A 14676-nucleotide genomic window follows, 5' to 3' on the forward strand; every position below is an offset into this window, starting at 1 on the left:
TGCTTTGACTGTTCGCCAGACCCACCATTCGAGAAGGGTGGTCCACTTTTGAGGTCAGTGTTTTGCTCGGATATCTAATGTTAATTGTAAGATAGCTCTTTACGTATTATGGTGGAGTAAATGTGTACTGAATAGGCGGTACTCATGGTTTCGTGTGTTCAAGTAGTTAGAAAGTGATCAATATGACTCTTACTACTAGTATATTCCTGGAAGTAGTGTTATGTACAGCCAAGTGCGGTCCGTATAACGCGACTCAGTCTCTCCACTGCCTCATTGAGCTTCTCCTCCTTCTCCCAGGCAAAACATAGTCTAAGTCTATGCCTCAACTCATTCTCTGGTAGGTTATTCTCCGGCACGGCGAATAATTCTCCCTCCGCAACTACCAGGTTCTGTTCCTTTAGCGCTCTCTCAGTTATCTCCTTAGCGTTCAGAGTAGTCGGGAGCTTGAGCCATATGAAGTAACCTCCAAGTACGGAGTAAGTTTCCGAATTAGATACGAAGGTCACACCGAGTGGAAGAAGGTATTGCTTAATAGCCGCTGTGAGAGCATGAGCACGTCGAGAATATGCTGGCAGAAGCGTTTCGTGTATATGTCTGTCAAGAGAGCCGTTCTCTAGCATATCGTGGATGAAGGTCGACATGAGCTGTGAAGGTGCGCCACCAGAATGTGACGAGCCCCTGGAATCTTCTGTTAAGACTTATGCATGGAAAGGAATCTAAAGGATGAAGAACATACGCCGCAGAGAGATCACGGATGAACTCTGGCGTTCCCTCCGCCCATCCAACCCGACATCCTGGCGCAACGATCTTACTAAAACTTCCATTACTGATGCAGTTTCCGAAAAGATTAGGTGGTCCCCCGTCCAGACATGTGTCCACGTCAATGATCCGCGGCAAACGGGTACTCTCACCACCTGCGGCACCTTCTGGCTCCCAGTTCAAGAAATCATAGACATCATCGCTGATGATTAGAGCATCATACTTGCGCGCAAGGCGTACAAGGGCTTCGCGCCGTGACAGCGGCATCGTAATTCCGGACGGGTTAGAAAATGTTGGAACGCAATAAATGACATGTGTGTATGTCTTCCGGTAAGGACGTTCCGGAAGCGTCGCCTATCTGCCTGTCAGCCACTTGTACAATATGATAGTACCAGATGCGGGATCTATACATGTTGATGGTCAATAGCACTTTTCTGGAGGGCTTTCTCAAGAAAGTCCACGTCTAGGCCATACTCATCCTCCGGCACGGCTCTTAGCCGATTGTAGAAGCCAGCGTCCTGGAAGATACCGAATACTAAGTGGTAGATTGGTTCAACCATCCATACGTATCTCGTATGCATGGGATCAGTGAAAACCTGTAGGACACAAGCCAGATTTTGACTGGCACCACCAGAGATACAGATACGCTCTGCACCCATTGTTCTCGAGAGGCTATAATTTCTGCTCAGCCAGTCCGCAATATTCCTTCTGAGTTCGAAGTGCCCTTCATCTGGGCCATATCCTAGCCCTTGCTCTGTTATGATGGGATTTGACAAAACAGACACTGCCGCATTTTGTAGGATCTGAGTAGGGAACAAATCTGACGCAGGCCAGCCCCGGGATAAATTGAGGGGAGATGCTGACAGCATTTTGGATTGTAGGAGAATTACCCACCGAGCGAACTTGTTGCAGGTCAAGTTGTTGTTGTTGTTGTTGTTGTTGTTGTTGTTGTTGGAGATGGGCCTGTAATATATGGCTTGGGGTAGAGTGGAGCCGGTATAACTGGTTTGGGAAATGTATGCGTTCCGTCCAATCAGGCCCTAGTTTGTAATCGCGTTCCATAAGGACCGACATCCTCATCAAAGATATATAAGGCACGACTGCACGCTGCTTAAACTTGCGTCTTTTATCTTCTTGTAACCGACCTTCAACCGATATTTGTGACAGGACCATATCCATTGAATACATACAACATGGTTAAGATTGAGGAATTCGCTGTGGAGCGGGTGAGCAACCCCATTTATCAGTAGGAGGCAGCATAGACTGACCTAGGAACAGTGGATGGACGACCATGAAAACGATGCCAAGTATAACCTCGCAGAGACTTGCTGTGCATCGATCTCACTCAACGATCTCATGTCGTTTTCTGATCAGCAAACCAGCATCATAGACTACGCTCAGAAGCAAGTGTACGGCGCAATCCGTGGGTCGAAGGCTTTGAGGTCTAACATTGCCAAACTGTACACCACGGAGTCTTCAGGTTGCCTGTCTCCTGATAATGTCCTCGTCACAAATGGTGCCATTCAGGCCAACTTCCTAGCACTCTACACAAATGTGGGACCTGGGGATCATGTCATTTGCCACTACCCGACTTATCAACAACTATATTCTGTTCCTAAAGGTTTTGGTGCCGAGGTTGATCTTTGGAGATCAAAGGAAGATGCCGGCTGGCAGCTAGATCTGGAAGAATTGAAATCATTGATCAAGCCGAACACTAAACTCATCATCATCAAGTGAGTGGCTGTTTGTCTATGTTGCTCGAAAGATGTTCTAACGTGTGCTGTAGTAATCCACAGAACCCAACTGGCGCTGTGCTCAACCGCGAGACACTGCAGGGAATCGTTGATATAGCACGGGAGCACAATATCATGATCCACAGTGATGAGGTGTATCGGCCCCTTTTCCATTCAGTCAACACCGGGGAGCAAGAGCACCCGCCTTCTATTCTCTCGCTGGGATATGATAAAGTGGTTGCCACAGGCTCCATGTCAAAGGCATTCAGTTTGGCGGGTATCCGTCTCGGATGGATTGTCTCTAGGAACTCTGAGATCATTGAAGCATGCGCCTCTATTCGTCATTACACCATTATCTCTGTCGGACAGCTCGACGACAGCGTCGCAACTCTTGCTCTCAGCACGCCAACCATGCATAACTTACTTGAGCGCAACATTCAGTTAGCTAGGCAGAATCTTGCCGCACTGGATACTTTCATCAAAGAATTTGAGTGGGCTATTGAATGGACGCGGCCACAAGCGGGGACCACCGCGTTCATCAAATTCGTCAATCGAGAAGGAAAGCCTATTGACGACGTTGTACTCTGCCAACAACTGCAGAAGCAGATCGGTGTCATGTTCGTTCCTGGCAGCCAGTGTTTCGGGGGTGGAATTGACTTCAAAGGCTACGTTCGGATGGGTTATGTTCCAGAGCACCAGGTTATGGTAGATGGCCTCCTAGCTCTAAGAGAATTCATGCGCAACGGATATGAGCAGTTGCCTGTTGCCACTGCATGAGGCTCGGGAAGCCATAGACCAAATGCCGACGCACATGCTATCATAGAGCCCTGGTAGTATTCCTCCTGTCCCTTAGAGTTCGTCATGCTAGAGTCACAGCGAACTAAGTTACAGACAATCTTTGAAGGTTGGTATTAGCGGAGTGCCAGTCAATCTCAACGTGTCTCAAAATAAAACCAGCTGTATCCCCTGTTCCGCAAAGTAAATATCCCATGGCATAGAACTACCAGACGACCAGAATATTTTCAACATATCCCTGGCTCTAGTGTAATTTCCCAATCCAAGGCTTTGCATATTGGCCATGCGGTCTTGGATCAGGTTGCGTTCGCTCACGAAGCTGGTTTCACAGCCAGCACTAAACATTGGCCAGAGAATGAGTATATTGGCGGGAGAAAAGGGATCGATATTTAGAACGGCGTTGACGATATTGGTGATATCTTCCTTGACTTGACTGTGGCCCCTCGGAAGTAATTGAACCCGACGGTGAAGATGAAGCAGTGAAGCATGGACAAAGGCACGATGAGTGTGCAGCAAGTCAACTGTAAGCGCACTGTTATGATTTTTCAACGTGGAATCTGAAACAGTCCTGTCCGTAATAGACCTGATCTGGGATTCTAGCTGCTGAGCCTCTTCCAACAGCTGCTGTGGCAGGGTGAACAGCACGTCATATTTTGCTGCCGTGCATAAATCTTGCCGGCCTGCCATCTGTCCCAGCTGAGCCAACATTGGTATAAGCTCCGGAGAGTAACCAGATATATCGTCCACGTAGCCAACCTGCGTATCAGGAATTTTGTCCAGGTACCAACGTGGATCTCTATCGGTCGGGCTTGCACTGACTCCTGTCAAATTCGCCATAGTATCTAGCGTGGCAAACCATTTGACCAAACACAGACCAAACGGATCAACAACACCTGAAGCTACGGTATGGCTATCCAAGAAAGCAGTCAATAAACGAGTTGCTCCAGACAGATGGGCCCGCCATATGTCTCGGTTTCCATTACAGATATCGTTCGTACATAAAGCAAGAGCTGTCATGGTTGTCTCTGCTTTTGGCATCTCCTCTGTCCTACTGAGGGCAGTACGTAGGCCGGAGACAGCAAAGTTGGTAAATTTCAGAGTCGTCGTCCTTGATCTCGCGCTGAAATCTCCCACCAAGCGGCCGTGATGACTACTCGCTGCTGCTAGGAGTGCATGGAGCAGGTGAGGCGTCTCCAGGGCGCGATTCACTAACTGACGTACGAAAATGCTGGGAGCAGCTGGAAAGAGCCGCGGAGCGGTTTCAGTAGCAAAGAGGTGAAGAAAGAATAGTGACTCCTTTGTCGATAGGAAGGGAGATGGGTTGAGGTGAAGCTGATGTGGGAGAATCGAAAATGATTCATCAATACATAGTCTGACATCAGGCCTTATCAGACTGCGAAGAGGCCGTTCTGCTGAATTTTGGGACCTTGGACGTTGTCTCTCACTGACAAAGTTTAGACCGTATCTACACTCTTTCGGAAAGCGGGTGCATCGTGAACAAACAGGTCTGCGCAAATCGCACTAGATAGAGGCTAAGAGAGTTGCACTTAATGGGGGTATCGGAAGTACTGGTATTACCTTGACCTTTTTCCTCCGGCATTCCGAGCAGCCATCACGCCTTCGTTGTAGAGGTTTGGGGGCTTGGCCTTCGTGGGCGAGCGATTGCTGACTCGCTTCAAATACTACCATGTCCAAACTTCAATTGGAAGTTGCAGCGAAATGCAAGACTGGTGTCAGTTGATTGAACCATCGGCATGTTCTTCGGAAGAGAGGAAACGCCATACACGTGACTAACCAACACCAAGAGGGTTTCTTTCTACCCCACAGCAGCTGTTCTGTATTGAAAATACACATGGAGAGGTATTGATAAAACATGGAGAAGCATGTCCAACACCGTTTCCAGGATAGCTGTGGATTGATATTTCTAACGATCAGTGATACTAGACGGGTAAATACCGGATATTATGTATTCCAAGTGTCCTTCATGATTGGGCATATCGCATTCTGTACCTAATTGGGAAAAGTAGACTCGCATATGCGGAATATCCACAGAAAGCGTCTTCTTGTTTATTATAAAGCAGGGTGCTCTCTGCGCAATATCACAGTAACCTATTTGCCTCAACAGTAAAGAAACAGACGTTATCCACCATTTTCTACGGACACCCAACCACCCGCTACAATGAAGTACAGCCGCATGCCCATCGAGATCGAATCCCCCGAGGAATACGGCTACGACAAGATCAAATACAATCTTTCCGAAAGTTCCATCGCCGACCAAACCCTAGGATCTCTGGGTCTCCAAATCCCCGATCTGAAGCTTCTCTACAACGAGCACAAGGGCAGCACAACGCTCCGCTCCCTCATCGTTAAAGACCACGATAACCTCACCCATGACGACGTGCTCATTACATCCGGCGCGGCGGGCGCTCTCTTTATCATTTCGAGCTCCCAGCTTGCACCGACTGACCACCTCGTTGTTGTTCGTCCGAACTACGCCACAAATCTTGAGACGCCGCGTGCCATTGGGTGTGAGATTTCGTTCATTGATTTGTCCTTTGAATCGGAGTTTCAGATCGATATCAGCGCAGTTGAGGCTTCTATTAAGCCAAATACTAAAGTCCTTAGTATAACTACACCGCATAACCCCACTGGTACGATTGTGGACCGTAACACATTGGACAAACTCGTCTCCTTGACTAAAGGGAGAGGAATCATCTTGCTAGTCGACGAAACCTACGCCGACATCTCGTACCAAGGCCGTCTCCCTATTGCTGCATCTCTAGGTGATCATGTCATCAGTGTTTCTTCCCTGTCTAAATCCTACGGGATCCCCGGTATCCGACTGGGGTGGATTATCAACAAGAACCCTAAGCTGCAGGAAACGTTCTTAGCCGCCAAAGAACAGATCAGTATCAGCGGCAGTGTGATCAACGAGTGGATTGCCGAACAGGTTCTCTCCCATAAGGAGAAGATCTTGAGTACTACCACTAAGGAAATGGATCAGCGTCGCGAGATTGTGGCAGATTGGATCAAGAAGGAGGGAGAGTTGGTTGAATGGGCGAGACCGGAGGGGGGTGTTGTTTGCTTCCCTCGTCTGAAGAAAGAGCCTGCGGGTGGTATGGATGCTTTTTATCATCGGTTGTTACATAAATATGGGACCTATGTCGGGCCTGGGCATTGGTTTGAGCAGCCGGACACTTTTATGCGTATTGGGTATGGATGGCCGAGTGTGGAGGAGCTTAAGGGTGGGCTTGAGGCTATTTCCGCGGCACTTCGTGAAGAGCTTTAGATCTATCTCTAGCTGGTGGTCACCTTTTGGATGTAGTTGATTCTAAGCAGGGTGGTGTTTCGCTTGCTAGTGTGAGGAGAAGTAGAATTGCTATAGTTTACTATTCCTGACGCTTTCATACAGATATTGAGAATATGTCATCAGGTTCCTCAACGATTTCCAGTACAACATACAATCACTAAGCCATGAAGCAAATTTTGAAATTCCTGAATATGTAATATAAAAAGAAACCTTCCAATATCACACTGTCTAGTGCTGTCTATCTAGATTCTATTCATTATCTCCCCTTAAGAAATAGTTCTGAATACCAGTACTACCAAAACAATAATTACAAATCTCTCTAAGCACAGCAAAACAGTAGCGAAATTCAATATATTAAATGAAGAAGAAAATATATCTCGGAAGAGATACAAGAGTCAAGACTGGTATCAGTTGACTGACAATCGGCATGCTCTTGGGGAGAGAAACCGTTCTGTATTGTAATCATAGATGGAGACGTATCGACAACCGCATAGAGAAGTTATATATGAGGTTGAAGTTGGTACTGTAGAATATGCTCAGCTGATGCTATGTACTGTGAAGGATCCATGGTAAAATCTCAATCAGATAGTGGGCATAATGATTAATATCTTGGTATCTGGGAGCTACACAACGATCTGATGACAAGAACATCGTATAGTGCAAAGGACAAACAATATTGCGTTTGCGGGTCTTTCCTAGACCAGTATCTCAGAACCAACAGTGATTTGGGATAAAACTGGTTCGACTTGCTTCACAGCTCCGAAGGCTCTACCAATTAAACTTTTCCAGGCTCTTTCAAAGTTAAGTTGTATTGAGCTGCCAACTCCTGCCAGGTAATCTGCCTGGGTACTGGATAGCATGACGTCTAGACCAGTTAGGGCCGCTATCAATGCCCAATGCCTCAAGATATTGCTTACCAGCTGCACTTGGGAAAGAGGCCAACCATCACCATCCGAATTGAAATAGACAATCTGGCCGGTATGCCTCACTCTGAGCATTATAGACACATCTGCTTCGCATTCTAAGCAATACTCAAAAGCTTTGCGAAACAGGGTGGTCATCCGTCGGTTCCGCTGTTGACATTTGGATTTGGCACTGTCTGCTCGTCGACGCTGGATGGGTCTCTTTTTTGTCGCCATTTGTACAACGGTAATGACAAGGTGTCTGATTTAAATGGTGATGTGATGTTGATTTCTTGCGGACGAGGTAGGCGTTGAGACCCTTCTTATACTCCAAGGAAACAAAGGAATTGAGAGAACAAAGAGATCACACGCTAGGCTGAAATAAAGGAGTCAGGGAAGTAAAAGATATATATGAAGCTGTTGCAAATATAGTAAGTTTGATAGATTCATCAAGTGCAATATAGATCGCTATTGTAAAATCGGAGTCCTTTCGTATATAAAATATATATTAATTATATCTCGCAATCAAAAGGTGAACAGCGATGATGGAATGTAGCACCTGTCGTAGTTCAGACAATATATGACCGAATCTACGAATGATCCTGAATTTTTGCAGCCCACTGTATATATAACTCCAATCCCTGCCGATATTATTAGAAATCAAGAGTGGACAATCAAGATAGGTAAGATAACTAAATATAGAGCAGCCCCCTGTACCGAAAAGCACTAGGGTTCTGTGGTCACACGTGTGATCTATATTCTTCTTATGTGCGCCTATAAGAGTAATATAATCATCAAGTAATGATCATGCACTTCTATGCGATTCCTTCACCGTTCTATATCATTTTAACTCGTGGGTCGTAATATACTGCCATCAACGGCATTGGGGATTACCCAAAACCCACAGCGGTTGACGAACTTTACGAGACGAGTAAGGCATTAGGGTTCTCTACCCTCTATAATCTTCATCGAGCTCTAACTGACACGTCACGACGAGGGCTGGTAGGTCTACGAGAGACGTTTTCATCAGAAAGAGATACGATACAAATCAATTCTCAGGATGTGTTCTGCCCCGACCAATGTCGATATATCTGCGACTTTCCAAGTTATAGAACATAAATTTCTTGGTCAGCATATCCGTGAGTATCCTAAGGCTACGACCACCAGTCAAGAGGACCCACTTTCGATCATAGCGAAGCAATACGTGCCGTGGGATAACCTCGACCCATGCCCGGGAGCTATAAGTATCATTTCCGCTCATGCCAATGGAATACCGAAGGTATCACTGGAGTACCAAAACGTGGTCAAAAGAATATACCTGACGAATGTTTCCAGGAGGTCTACGAACCGTTATGGGTGGAGATCTACCAATCAGCCAAGAGAGCGGGATTGCAGTTACGGGGGATATGGATAGCAGATGCCACCCATCAGGGTGCAAGCGGTGTCCTTAATGAAGAAAAGTTAGGGAACGACCGTACGTATCATTTTATTTTTATTTTATTTTATTTTATTTTATTTTATTTTATTTTTTTTTTTTTGGCTTATCCTTCGAGACATTGGACTCTTGAGACCTAACCATGCTTGTACGAGAAGCTTCCGCGTTCGACCATAGTCGCGATCTTATTCTGATGATCAACCAACTGCGAGACAAGCTCCCACGGCCTATATTCGGTATAGGACACAGCATGGGTGCAACCCAGTTGATGAACGTATCTCTCATGCACCCCAGGATCTTCCAAGGCCTTTGCTTGGTGGAACCAATTGTGTTCCCCTACTCCGCGGAAAACCAAGGCAGATACCCTCCAGCACAAGCATCCATGCGTCGAAGAGAGACCTTCGACAGCCTAGATACGGCAATATCGCAGTTTCGAAACAGCGCTACATTCCAAAAATGGGACTCACGAGCATTTGACATGTGGATTAAATACGGGCTCCGTCGTGCTCCTGGAGATCATGCAGGGAGAGTCACATTAACAACGACGAAGAGCCAAGAACTATTTACCTTTGTTCGACCAATCTTTATTTCAAAGTCCCCGGAAGACCGACGCCTGGGTTTCCCAGATCTATCTTTAGAGGCGCCTTCTGATATCCTCTTTTACCGCCCGGAGCCAGTGATTACATTCCACAACCTTCCACATTTGCGCCCATCGACACTATATATTTTCGGTGATCGCTCGCAGCTTATAAGCCGTCAACTGCGGGACTCCATTGCACACAGAACTGGAGTTGGCATTGGTGGAGGTGGGGGGTTAACAAAAGGTCAAGTCAAGTATATCGTCGTGCGAGATACTGGGCATTTTGGACCGATGGAGGATCCTAGGGCTTTGGCCGAAAAGACTGTCGAATGGCTCAAAGCAGGGGTTGAGCAGTGGGCTTTTCTGAAACAATCAAGTCTTCTGAATTCTAACAGTCAAGTTAGTCAGGACTTTCTGAGCTCCTTGGCAGGCAGCCACCAGGCAGGCAAGCAAGAATTTCGCCATCACAAGTTGTGACGAGAGGAAAAGTGAGAACGAGTTTCGCCTGTCCATTGCTGCCAGCAGTTACCTCAGCTGTCACAACCAAAAAGTAATATATCCATCTGTGGCCCTCAACTGAGTCTTGGAACTGTCTCCTGCTTCATGATGCAGCCTTTTCTCTAGTATTGTAAAGTTCACCGGCCAGAGACTCGACGTTGAGAATTGGAGGCAGTTGCAGAGAGAGAGAGAGAGAGAGAGAGAGATTCAGTGCTTTCACTATGCCTTCTATTCTCGCAGTGTATTCGGTGACTATATTATAGAACCAGCGACATGCACAGACGAATCCATGTAATATGGCACTTTGAGAAAATAGACAGAAAGTAAAACCAACCAGAAATACCTCAACCCACAAGTCAACACCACGGCCCTCCTACGATCGTTCAGTGCCATCCACCCACTTACCATCCCTCCTCGCCCAAGAAATAGACCCAAAGGCCGGCGCCCTCAAAATAGTCATCGAAAAGCTTTCCAAACACGGTAAAGCAGCAGCAAGATCCAGCATATCAGACGACGAAGGAAACACATCCCGGAAGAGATCCCCAGACTTCACAGAGTCCGCAACCTAGATCGAAATTAGCCACACCAACCATATAAGTCAACACAGAAAACTACGCAAATAAGAAAAAACACTTACATCCTTCCACTCCGATCCAGGAACCCCCACAACCTCCACAACCTCAAGCTCCTCACCCCCCAATTTCAGAGTCTCCAATAATTCCCGCTTCGCATCATCTCCCTCAGAGACAAGAACACTAACACTGAGAACAGCCAACCGTCTCTGCCGTCCCAGCACACGTCCCAGCTGCTCAAGCGACAAGGTATAGAGCGTACAATCCAGCATCCTCAAGCCAGATTCAGACTCAGACTCAACCTCATCCCCAGTTCCAGTCCCAACCAACTTCTCCACCAAAAGCCTAGTCCCCTCATCCCCCGAACCAACGGGTACAATCCCCTCCGGCTTCCTCCCAACCCGCTCCCCATTCTCATCTACATCAGCCGGATCATCAGGCACACCCTCCAACCCAGCATCAGAAGCACCACCACCACCAGCAGGAGCAGTAGTAGTAGTCGCCTCCAACCTCAACGAAACAGCAACCAACCCTCCAACAAGCAATTTCGGTAACTCATCCACCGGAATCCGAGACAAGAACTCCCCATCCGAATGGCCTCGATACGTATACGAGACTTCCAGGAAGCGTAATGCGCTTTGGGATTTCGGATGGTCTCCATTACTACTCAGGTCGTGTAGAATGTCACCGATTCCGGAGATGAAACCTTTTCGGCAGAATAGGTCTAGGAGATGGAGTTCTCGTAGCCCCCCATCTTTTGACCCGGCTAAGATATTGTGAATGAAATCTCCTGCATCTCGACGGGAGGAGTCGCTTACGCCGTCGATAAGATGGGAGTATAGCGTTAGGTCTTTGAGGTTGGGGAGGGCTTTTCCGAGTTTTGTGAGGAAGGGGGCTGGATAGCCTAGGGAGAAGAGTTCTAGGGTTAAGGATTCGATTCCCCCGGGTAGAGTGGGTGGTATTGCGTCCTGGGATAGAGGGGTGGAGAGGAGGTCTGCGTAGTCGGTTGGTTTGATGTCGGATGTTAGGGTTAGGTGTTGGAGATTGGCTGCTTCGGTGGGGAAGGGGGGAAGGTGGAAGTTTTGGAGGGGGATTTGGGCGGCTGTGGGGAGGGATTGGGACTCTTGGTTGATGGTCATTTTTTTGGTGTGGACGTTGATTTGGGTAGTTAATTCAGTCCTGGTGTGCTTTGTCTTTGTTCATATATGGATTATATCTGATCTGTGGTCTTGGCTGTTACCCCGTCTTGTGGCTGAGAAATCGTGCGGGGATCTTTGCGGAGAAATGGAGCTAAACATAACGTCCAGGAATGAGATTCTCCGGTTGTTATTCTTGTCTTTTTTGCCTAGAATGTCTGGGCAGGGTTCCCCTCATCTTGGTATACGGATTGCACGAATCAGAGGAACTGGGTCGAGGTATAGAGGCGAATCTTATGAATCCGTGGTGTGGGATACAGTAGAGCATGGCTGGGCATTCTCCATGACGCTGGATGGTAGTGTGTGAATCTGTCTACTTAATGGCTTATATTGCGGTCCAATTGTTGGTTACTTTTACCCCATCAAGCAAATAGGTGTGTCAAAAAATGAGGTAGTTATACACCCTATGTGAATAGATGACCCGAATACTATACTGGGCATTTAGAAATATTGCCCGCCCAAGGCATATATCTATACAACAGAATCGAGCCCCGAATTATCAGTACTAGTCCTCTCACAGCTGCATGTCTTCCTGAGACTGTTGATCCGCCTCAGCGTTCGGCACGCAGGCCCAGCTGCAACCTAGTCGGCGGAAAGGGAGGGGACGAAGTTTGTCACCCGGACAGCGTGGCCCTTTCAGTCCACTTTCATATGTACTGCAGTCCCACCATTCAATCCACTCAGTGCGAGCAAGCACAAAGCTCCGGTGGCACACCGAGCATGACCGGCCACCACCGCTCCAAACCTCCTTGGCCTGTCGGAGCAAGCGGAGTATCAAGCCAGGATAGTCAGCCATCTCTTCATCTGAGACCTGGTCGAAGAAGGTCGACCGCGTGCACGCCAGAAGAGATATTTCCCGTAGAGACGGGACCCGGGATTCTTGTTGATCCGGTTGACTAGCGCTCATGCCGCTAGCTGGAGCATCGGCCGGCATGCCCTCCATATTAAATCGGCGGACAGGACCGGTGGCAACGTGAATGGGAGCCCACGCTTCCTCGGGCGCTGGACCCTCATAGTCACAAAGCTTCAATGTTCCCTCTGGTAAGTCCAGTTCTGTGCCCTCCGGTGAATGCCACTGGGCAATCTCTGCCTCGTGGATCTGCAGGAGCGGGTTGGGCCGGACTATCATATGTTTCAGGTCACCCTTCTTGATCAGCCACAACAGCTCCCACGGAAGGTATTGCAGGCGATTGACGGCAAGATTAACTTCTTGCAACAAGGTCAACTTTCTTATCGCCGGTGGGATCTCGGTGAGTTTGTTATAGCGAAGACTAAGGACTTTCAGGGAGCCAAGCTCGAACAATTCCCCAGGCACTGATTGCAGAGAATTGCCGGTAAGGAATAAACGCAGGAAGGGTTGTAAGGAGCTGTAGACATCTTCGGTGATAGGAGGTTCGATGATAGCAGGGAGTTTAGTGAGATGCTGCAAAGGCCGCAGCAAGCCAGGAGGGAGAATCCTCAGATAACAATTACTGCGAGGTATTAGCCTGTCGAACACAGTTGTCGTGAATAAACAAACTCACCTTAAGTCGACGCTATCCTGTCCACTTTCCAAGCATTCGTTGACAATATTCCGTGCCGCCTGATGCTCTTTGGGCTCCTCGACCTTTTTCAGACCACTCCGCTGCGTCCATGGCTGACTTTGTGCTGTCCACCGGTCGCTATCACGCATAGGGACATCAGCCCCGCTCCCTGTTACTGTAGAACTGGTTGTATCCTTCAGCAACTCCTCACCCCACATCGACGGATCTTCCGACGGCAACAGGGAATCCGCTCCGGATTCATCGCTGCCCATCCATACACCGCTATCCACATGTCGCTTCTCCTTGAAATCCGCCCTCTTCCGCTTCGGATCCTTCACCATCTCGCCCCACCAAGTGCCGCGGTATCGTCGTTTCCTGCTCCCGGAGGGGATAGGTGCATGGTAGTTCTCTAGACCAGACGCGGGGATATCATCACTTGAAAAGAGCGCGGGGTCACTCGACGGCTGGCTGGAACGGTCATCAAAGCGCGAGAGCTGATACGTCTTGCGAAGCGACGAGCCGGACGCGACGGGGGTTTTCGTTGGGGAGCGATGCCGGATGCGCCGGGGCGGGGGCAGAGGGACTTCGTTATCCATGATGTCAGACGAAATCTGCCACTGGTTGGCACGTTTCTGTGCCGGAAAAACAAGACGGAGGACGGGCAAGAACGTGCGATCGTGGGGACTGTTTTAAATGCAGGTGGCGCGTGTCTTGTGGGAACGAGATGAGGGGGTTCAATGGACAAGAGAGGTATATGCGCAGACGACACCGTTTTTTTTTTTTTATTTTTCGCAGATCGGATCACATCACCGGCTGCGCACCGGATCCATTGTGTCCGAAAGAATGCAGATCGTCTGACGGGAAGTGATTCCAGTGGATTCAATGGGTTGGACGAACGGTTGACTGTTTACTTGCAATGCCCGGCACGCGTCCTCCACGCGACCCGCCAATCAGAGGCGCTACTGATAACAGCTCACTCGGCTCGGCTTTTTTTTATCTGATGGGATCGTCCGCGCCCTAATCACTATGTTACATTCCTGTAGTCTAGACTCTACTCGAAGTAAGTATTGAAAAGAAAAATAAAATATGTAGTCCGCCAGTACGTTCATTTCAATATCAATCGACCTATCTACATCGCTAGCAACAACGTTGCAGTCCCATAGTGTGTAGCCTGCAGTATTTGGATGGATTATTTCGCAAGCAGCAAGCTGATTGCAAGAACACACCTGCCATAGCCCATTACCAAGGGCATCAAACACCGTCGCAGTCATAAGGGGTATATCAGCACGTCCATGTATCCTTAACACCCAGCTTCTTCCAAATTGTCGTCATCTTCTAGACAAACCTTTGGAAGAAGAGAAGGAAAGAAAATT

At 48.1% G+C, this 14676-nt stretch overlaps 9 protein-coding genes across 9 annotated transcripts; 4 read left to right on the top strand and 5 right to left on the bottom strand.

Annotated features, from left to right (window-relative positions):
* Positions 1 to 218: 218 nt before the first annotated feature.
* On the bottom strand, positions 219 to 1628 carry BDV27DRAFT_148310 (aminotransferase-like domain-containing protein; the record flags this gene model as incomplete). The annotated part of the gene is made up of 3 exons (XM_032070890.1): positions 219 to 678; positions 737 to 1113; positions 1170 to 1628. 3 exons carry the CDS (start codon positions 1626 to 1628, stop codon positions 219 to 221), a joined length of 1296 nt encoding a protein of 431 aa, XP_031923964.1.
* A 324-nt stretch (positions 1629 to 1952) lies between these two features.
* On the top strand, positions 1953 to 3269 carry BDV27DRAFT_148311 (putative aminotransferase; the record flags this gene model as incomplete). Its single annotated transcript, XM_032070891.1, has 3 exons — positions 1953 to 1985; positions 2038 to 2492; positions 2546 to 3269. The coding sequence occupies 3 exons, from the start codon at positions 1953 to 1955 to the stop codon at positions 3267 to 3269; spliced, it is 1212 nt and encodes a 403-aa protein (XP_031923965.1).
* Positions 3270 to 3351: 82 nt separating this feature from the next.
* BDV27DRAFT_34418 (transcription factor domain-containing protein) lies at positions 3352 to 4984 on the bottom strand. The gene is made up of 2 exons (XM_032076379.1): positions 4866 to 4984; positions 3352 to 4808 (listed from the first exon to the last, which is right to left on the bottom strand). Exons 1-2 carry the CDS (start codon positions 4974 to 4976, stop codon positions 3435 to 3437), a joined length of 1485 nt encoding a protein of 494 aa, XP_031923966.1. The 5' UTR covers positions 4977 to 4984; the 3' UTR covers positions 3352 to 3434.
* A 385-nt stretch (positions 4985 to 5369) lies between these two features.
* On the top strand, positions 5370 to 6576 carry BDV27DRAFT_167386 (pyridoxal phosphate-dependent aminotransferase; the record flags this gene model as incomplete). Its single annotated transcript, XM_032074470.1, has 1 exon — positions 5370 to 6576. The coding sequence occupies exon 1, from the start codon at positions 5467 to 5469 to the stop codon at positions 6574 to 6576; it is 1110 nt and encodes a 369-aa protein (XP_031923967.1). The 5' UTR covers positions 5370 to 5466.
* Positions 6577 to 6866: 290 nt separating this feature from the next.
* BDV27DRAFT_133861 (uncharacterized protein) lies at positions 6867 to 8066 on the bottom strand. The gene is made up of 2 exons (XM_032068177.1): positions 7515 to 8066; positions 6867 to 7462 (listed from the first exon to the last, which is right to left on the bottom strand). Exons 1-2 carry the CDS (start codon positions 7734 to 7736, stop codon positions 7373 to 7375), a joined length of 312 nt encoding a protein of 103 aa, XP_031923968.1. The 5' UTR covers positions 7737 to 8066; the 3' UTR covers positions 6867 to 7372.
* A 279-nt stretch (positions 8067 to 8345) lies between these two features.
* On the top strand, positions 8346 to 8995 carry BDV27DRAFT_34440 (uncharacterized protein). Its single transcript, XM_032076380.1, has 2 exons — positions 8346 to 8443; positions 8506 to 8995. The coding sequence occupies exon 2, from the start codon at positions 8560 to 8562 to the stop codon at positions 8911 to 8913; it is 354 nt and encodes a 117-aa protein (XP_031923969.1). The 5' UTR covers positions 8346 to 8443; positions 8506 to 8559; the 3' UTR covers positions 8914 to 8995.
* On the top strand, positions 8973 to 10301 carry BDV27DRAFT_133864 (Alpha/Beta hydrolase protein). The gene has a single exon (XM_032068178.1). The coding sequence runs from the start codon at positions 9077 to 9079 to the stop codon at positions 9989 to 9991; it is 915 nt and encodes a 304-aa protein (XP_031923970.1). The 5' UTR covers positions 8973 to 9076; the 3' UTR covers positions 9992 to 10301.
* BDV27DRAFT_167388 (uncharacterized protein) lies at positions 10189 to 11723 on the bottom strand (the record flags this gene model as incomplete). The annotated part of the gene is made up of 2 exons (XM_032074471.1): positions 10189 to 10577; positions 10650 to 11723. 2 exons carry the CDS (start codon positions 11721 to 11723, stop codon positions 10386 to 10388), a joined length of 1266 nt encoding a protein of 421 aa, XP_031923971.1. The 3' UTR covers positions 10189 to 10385.
* A 453-nt stretch (positions 11724 to 12176) lies between these two features.
* Positions 12177 to 14127, bottom strand: BDV27DRAFT_34456 (leucine-rich repeat domain-containing protein). Its single transcript, XM_032076381.1, has 2 exons — positions 13304 to 14127; positions 12177 to 13252 (listed from the first exon to the last, which is right to left on the bottom strand). The coding sequence occupies exons 1-2, from the start codon at positions 13897 to 13899 to the stop codon at positions 12295 to 12297; spliced, it is 1554 nt and encodes a 517-aa protein (XP_031923972.1). The 5' UTR covers positions 13900 to 14127; the 3' UTR covers positions 12177 to 12294.
* Between the last annotated feature and the right edge of the window lie 549 nt (positions 14128 to 14676).

This window comes from Aspergillus caelatus, assembly GCF_009193585.1.
Source record: "Aspergillus caelatus strain CBS 763.97 unplaced genomic scaffold BDV27scaffold_194, whole genome shotgun sequence".
In the NCBI taxonomy this organism is placed as follows: Eukaryota; Fungi; Ascomycota; class Eurotiomycetes; order Eurotiales; family Aspergillaceae; genus Aspergillus; species Aspergillus caelatus.